The following is a 6,710-nucleotide window of genomic DNA, read 5'->3' as shown; positions in this document are numbered from 1 at the left end:
TTAAATTAATTAAATTTTATTTAAAAATCAGATATATGTTAATGTATGGATTTTTTTCTTTTGTTCTTCTTTTCCTTTAAAAATGAAATTTATCCAACATAAAATTTATCTAATATAATTACATAATTATCACAATAAACACTCCTCAAAATAATCACGTAAGGATCTGGGATTATATGTGTTTGCATTATTTATTTCGTTGCCATTAATGTTCACCTTAGTACTTAAATGTTTATAAATGCTTTAGGAAAAGGAAAAACGTATTTAATGCTTAAGAGAGAATAATTCTGCAATGCTATTTTTTATACGTTATGAATTCTGCTACATCCACAGGGAAACTAGATCACAGGAGGCAGCAACAAAATATACTAGGTGATCAATCTTGCTCTTGAAAATCAAAGTATTTCTTTGTTAGGTCAATTGATCAACTAAGGAACTAAAAAAAACTAAAATATAATAGAGCAAAACCAGTCAAGGAATGTAGCATCGTTAGTGTACAGTTTGCATTCACATACACAAGCAATTAACCTGCTTTTTGTAAATGTATTTGTTCTGTTTCTCTCCTGCTTTTTCCATTATAGTAGGTTTGTTACTGGTGAGATTTACAAGGGAAAAAGCCCACATCATCTTTTGTGGTGAGCTGGAAAAGTCAATGAATATACCCATTTAATTAGAAAGCCAGTAGCCACCTCAGAAACAAGGCAAATTTCACTTCGTTTGTTCTGAGAAAATTCTGAGAAATGAAGTGAGCACTACCTATTAGTAATGGAAACAATTAGGTGAAAATAGATCAAATTCTGAACATTTATATTGTTTCTGTAGATTTTTGTACAATTCCCTTTCTTTTTAAACACAACCCCATTAACTTGGGAATCATTTCTTAGAAAGTGATTGAGAGTCTTGATTTCAGCTGTGCTCTGTACAGATTCCTTCAGTGAAGTAAAAACTGAGGTTGACCTCTGGGCATGATGTGCCTCCCAGAATTTTCACCAGGTAAATTAACAAATAATGAGAGCAACCTAATACCTTGTTTATAAAAACTGAGTGCTTGTGTAAAGGAGCCCGCAGGTCGAACTGAGTTGGACTTTCGTGTGTGATAGAAGACACGGCATCATGAGTCTTAGGAAGTCTGATCTCAGTATTGCAAAACAATCATTGGTGTCATCAGGTTACTCTTAAAAGTATTAATAAAAATAGAAAAGTTGAAAAAAGTATATTCATAAATTATACAAAACTGTTGAGCTCTGAATGAATTTGAATATAATTTGAAATCCACATATGATTCTTCGATACAAATGAACTGAACATCATTGCACATTTTATAAAAATAAAATCTATGAAGAAAAATGCCCAAGTTAAATCATGAGCTATATTTCCATAATACAATTGCTAACCATCTTTGTATACTGTAAATGAATAATAGCTACACTTTAACATAACATAATGTTCTTTACATATTCAAAATGAGGAATAAAGAAATCACATTTAGAAATAAGGATGGAGCATGTAAAGATTAATTTTTAAAACTAAACTTCACGTTTTATTTTTACCGTGATACTAGAAATATTCTAAGCAATTAACAAAAAAGTGTGACCATACATTTTTTTTTTTTTTTGAGATGGAGTCTCACTCTGTCGCCCAGGCTGGAGTGCAGTAGCGTGATCTCGGCTCACTGCAACCTCCACCTCCCAGGTTCAAGTGATTCTCCTGCCTCAGTCTCCCAAGTAGCTGGGATTACAGGCATGTGCCACCAAGCCCGGCTAATTTTTTTGTGTGTATTTTTAGTAGAGACGAGGTTTCACCGTGTTAGCTAGGATGGTCTCAATCTCCTGACCTCGTGATCTGCCCGCCTCGACCTCCCAAAGTGCTGGGATTACAGGCGTGAGCCACAGCGCCTGGCCAACCATACATTATTATTCAGCAATATAAGTCTCTCCTTTGTAACACTGTGTAAAGAACACAGAAGGCAAGAACATTTCAACTCTTCCTCACACTCATTGAATCTAAAATAGAAGAGATAGTATAAAATTCTAGATGTATTCTCTCTGAATAATTTTTATAACCCAACTGAATAATGCTTCTAAGATATGTAAATCCTAAACACTTCAGAAATAACAAATCATTTTATCATGGAAGATTATTGGCTTAAAGAAATGAATATAAAGACTTTACATCTTTATATTTCTCACGGTTAAAGAAGCTACTAAAGATATCTTACTAACTGCACTCTAATCTCAGGTCAATGCTGCCAAAAATGCCTGTGCTTTCATATATTTCTACAGCGAAAAAATCCCTAAAAAATGATGTCTTTCCAAGAAGTAAATTTACTATATTTTTTATGGGCCAGTCCAAGACTTCTCCAAAAGAAGCATCATCTTGTTTAATTGTGAGTGTGTTTATGAGTGTGTGTACGTATTAGGCAGATTGGGAGTGAAGGGGGAATGGGAATGACCCTACAAGGTAGGTGTTATTAGTCCCATTAAACTAATGTGGAAAATGAGACTCAAAAGAGGTAACACATCAGAGCTGGGTAACAAGTAGAAAACTCACCTCTTTGTCAAAATACTTAACCAGGATGAATGAGGAGGCAGAAGGTTCAAGGGGAGAACACAGGGCAGAGCCTTCTTTGTGGCTTTCACGGGAAGAAAAAGGCAAGTTTGTATAATCAGGGGAGCAGGTTTAAGATTGGATAGTTTGAATAGATTCCGCAGGCCCCGGGCTACAGGTGTGATTGGTCCCTCGTTGTCCAGTACCTGGCTCTGAGGTGATCAAGGGCAGGGGAAAGGTTGACTCTATGTATGAGAGTTTAATGAAAGAGAGGGTTAGGGGTTTGGACTATGTTTGGTTTGCATATCAAAGACATGCTCCCAAACCAGTTGTTTGCTATCACTAGGAATGAGCTAACCCTAACTTAAGCAGTTTCTCCCCAAGACTGCAAGACCCTGAGACGTCAATGCACCCCAAAATGCAGAAAATAAAAAATATTATTAATATAATAGAATAACATCCATTTTTCTGTAATTCATTGGCATTATGTAGAAATAGTGTACTTAATCACACATAGCAACATTTATTTGTAATTACATTCCTATAAGTTAAATGTCCTATTTACAGCACTGCAGTTTATATCTGTATATTCAGTGTGCTTTGGTGCACAGGTCCATGTATTAATATTTCATAAAAGAGACAGTATAAGGTAATGGTTAGAAATGAAGATGTTAAAGTCAAAGAGAACTCAATTCAAATCCCAACCACCTACCTACTGCAAGTTACTTCATTTAAGCTTGTTTCCACATTTCTGTAATGGGTCTCATAATAATATCGACCTGACAGAGTCCACGTATGATTTAACTGACAATACTTGAAAAGTCCTTAATGTAATAGTACCTGGGTAAATAAAGATAAATAATTATTCACAATTCTTACTCTTACCAGGTTTTTAACAGGACAGATTTGATTTTCCAAAATTGATTCTCCTCCTATTTTCATCTTGTCTAAAAAATTTAAAGGAACTATTTGGGCCAAAACCAGCCAGAAAATTGCTTCAGTTGGGACAATTTTGCCTACCAGAGTAGAATTATGGTCACTATATTGAACAACTATGACTTACACAAAATCAGAGACAGACGAGGCTCCCGTGCAGCCACTCCTGGGGTGACTGGAGTATGAAAGGATATTTGCACTTGCCGCATGGGTGCACCAAGTGTGATTAATGACACGTATTACATCAGTCCCACAAAAAAGTTCATTTTTTATAGTCACACTTTTAGATTTATACGAGAGTTTTCTATCTGATGTTTTTTAGAATCTCTTTCCACCATCTTCTGAAAGACGGTTTAATTCATATTCATTTAGCCCACACTCTTTGTCTTCTATAGAGAGATTTTTTGAAAGAGGGGAAAAGGAATTAAAGAAGTGGAAAAAATATGGCTGGTCACGGTGGCTCACGCCTGTAATCCCAGCACTTTGGGAGGTCAAGGCAGGTGGAGCACCTGAGGTCAGGAGTTTGAGACCAGCCTGGCCAACATGGCAAAACCCGGTTACTACTAAAAATTCAAAAATTAGCCGGGCGTGATGGTGCACGCCTGTAATCCCAACTACCCAGGAGGCTGAGGCAGGAGAATCCCTTAAACCCAGGGGGCAGAGGTTGCAGTGAGCCCAGATCGTACCACTTCACTCCAGCCTGGGTGAAACAGCAAGACTCTGTCTCAAAAAAAAAAAAAAAGTGGAAAAAATAACAAATAGAGAAAGAGCTTTGCTATATGCAGCCTTCAGCACTTAGGTTATTTCTCAAATTTACATCAAGACTTATTATCATCTTGACTGCAATCATGTAGAAAATGAATGAGTATAAAGTACATGAGGACAATTTAATAAAACCAGCTTTCTTTTCTTATAAAATCTCTGACGAAAGGAATCATTAGACAGAGACTTGCCTTGTATTTACCCAGGTCATGAGGCATGTCAGTGTGGTGATGTGCCCTTGGCAAGAAGTCCTTAATTAGAAATTCCTCGAGAGCTGCTCCCTGTAGGTGCTTCCTATGACAAAAAGACAAAATAATTTACCAGGGAAGCCCTTACTAAGGACCCAACATCCAGACACAGGTGAGGGAAAAGAAATTTGCTGACAGCCAAAGAGCAACAAGTATCATGATGGGGTGCTGGATTTTGAATGAGGGTCTCTCCACCATATTAGTAGTAAGTATCATTTTTGTTATTCAACTTTAAATATATAGATTGAATAGTCTTTGATTTTTAGGAAAACTTGTATAGGAACGCTAAATAGCTTGAAGTATTACTCTAGTTAAAAGACTAAAACTTGTTAGAAAACATTCAGTAGATATATTTAATTTCCCTTTATAGAACCATGCAAAGTTGTTTTCCGATTGAGCTCATTTTTAATTATTTTTAAAGTCAAGTAGTTTGTTTTTGCATAATGTATGAGTGTTTCTCTAAATCAAATGAAGTCTGAATTAAACTATGAAATTGGAATTTTTCCAGAGAACTCTCGGAGTTGTTTTTAAAGATTTCCTCTTTCTTGACATCATTGTCAAGCAACGTTGATTGAGAAGGTTTTGTAGTTTCATTAAATCACTTAAAGTTGACTCATATGTGTTTAAAATCTTTTTAATAAAGGTAATAATGTATTACCATTATAATCCTATTAAAAACTAATCTATGAGAAATAAATATGTGGAGTAATTCTGATTAATATTGAGAAGCTTTTCATTCCACTTTAAAAGAAGAACCCCAAATGATTTTGAATAGAGAAAAAGCTTGAAGGTAGTATTCATTGGTTCTCTTTCCTTTCTACTCTAGCTCTCATGGCTGGGAATAAATTTTTATCTGTTTATTGACACGTTCTACTGGTATGAAGAGGAGGAGTCTTTCCATTACACACGAGTTATTTTGGGTGTAAGTACAGTTTATGGTTAAACATTATTTTTTCAGAAAACAAAATGCATTTTATTTTCCCTGGATCCTTGTTTTCCCTGAATCTCTTTTTTATGTCTTTACATGTGGACAGTCAACACTGGCTTGGGCACGAGCATCCGCACTGTGCCTGAATTTTAACTGCATGCTAATTCTAATACCTATCAGTCGAAACCTTATTTCATTCATAAGAGGAACAAGTATTGTAAGTACTAAAATATTTGAAATAGTCTCAGCTGTTATGACTTCCTCATGTAAGTGCCATCGAAAGCAAAAAATGTACTTTATTATGAAATTCTCAGTAATTCTGTTTAAACTTGGGTTTCTTTGTTAGAGATAACAGAAAGGCTAAGACAGAAAAACGGTAATCAGTACATCTATCTGATTTGGCTTTGGCTGTTGCCATTGATTTCCTACATGACACTCAACTCATTGCTCAACAGTTTCCTGATATATTTGCCCCATGAAGATGGAAGCATTATAATAGCTGGAACCATCATTGTTTCTGATTGAAAGAAAACAAATAAGCTTTTGAGACAAATGCCACCAGGAAACATCTCTCTGGGTTCTCACCCACAAAAGCATAATCACAGTACATAGATTTTATTATGTAGATTTTAACCTCTCCCAAACATATTGGGGTATTTCTCAATTATATTGATTTCACTGTGTTAGGAAATTATCTGTGCTTCCTGTCAAACAAAATGGCATGCAGGGAACGAGACCTTCAAAAATTTTACCAGGTAAAATACTGTATTATACAGGCATCCCTCATTTTATTGCACTTCCCCTTATTGTACTTCTCAGATACTATGGTTTTTACAAATTGAAGACTTCTGGCAACCCTGTGTGGAGCGAGTATACTAGCGCCATTTTTTCCAATACCATGTGCTCACTTTGTGTCTCTGTGTCAGCATTTTTTAGCAATAAAGTATTTTTTAATTAAAGCATGTATTTTTTTAGACATAATGCTATTGCACACTTAATAGACTACAGGGTGTATAAATATAACTTTTATATGCACTGAGAAATCAAAACTTTTGTGTGACTTGCTTTATTGCAATATGTGCTTTATTGCAGTGGTCTGAAATCAAACCCACAGTATCTCCGACGTATACCTGTATAATCATCATCAAGATTTTATGAATATTTACATATAGATGCATGTTTGCCTTTGTATATGTAGGACTAATTTGCAGACTACCTAAAACATATGAATGTGGATGATGGCTATCACCTTAAATTTTTAAACAAAGAAGCTGAGTGAGGCGTGTATT

General features: G+C 35.3%; 1 protein-coding gene across 1 annotated transcript in view; it reads left to right on the top strand.

Moving 5' to 3' along the window:
• The first annotated feature begins 4,650 nt into the window (after positions 1-4,650).
• The window catches only part of NOX3 (NADPH oxidase 3), a 57,348-nt gene continuing 55,288 nt past the window's right edge, over positions 4,651-6,710 (top strand). The window contains exons 1-3 of the mRNA XM_030809882.1: positions 4,651-4,698; positions 5,320-5,415; positions 5,528-5,638. Of these exons, the coding sequence (XP_030665742.1) occupies positions 4,651-4,698; positions 5,320-5,415; positions 5,528-5,638 (255 nt within the window). The remainder of the gene's footprint in view (positions 4,699-5,319; positions 5,416-5,527; positions 5,639-6,710) is intronic.

Source organism: Nomascus leucogenys, chromosome 3 (genome assembly GCF_006542625.1).
Source record: "Nomascus leucogenys isolate Asia chromosome 3, Asia_NLE_v1, whole genome shotgun sequence".
NCBI classification, from domain to species: domain Eukaryota; kingdom Metazoa; phylum Chordata; class Mammalia; order Primates; family Hylobatidae; genus Nomascus; species Nomascus leucogenys.
The sequence above is the reverse complement of the archived record's forward strand: the minus strand, read 5'-3'. Positions and strand labels throughout refer to the sequence as shown.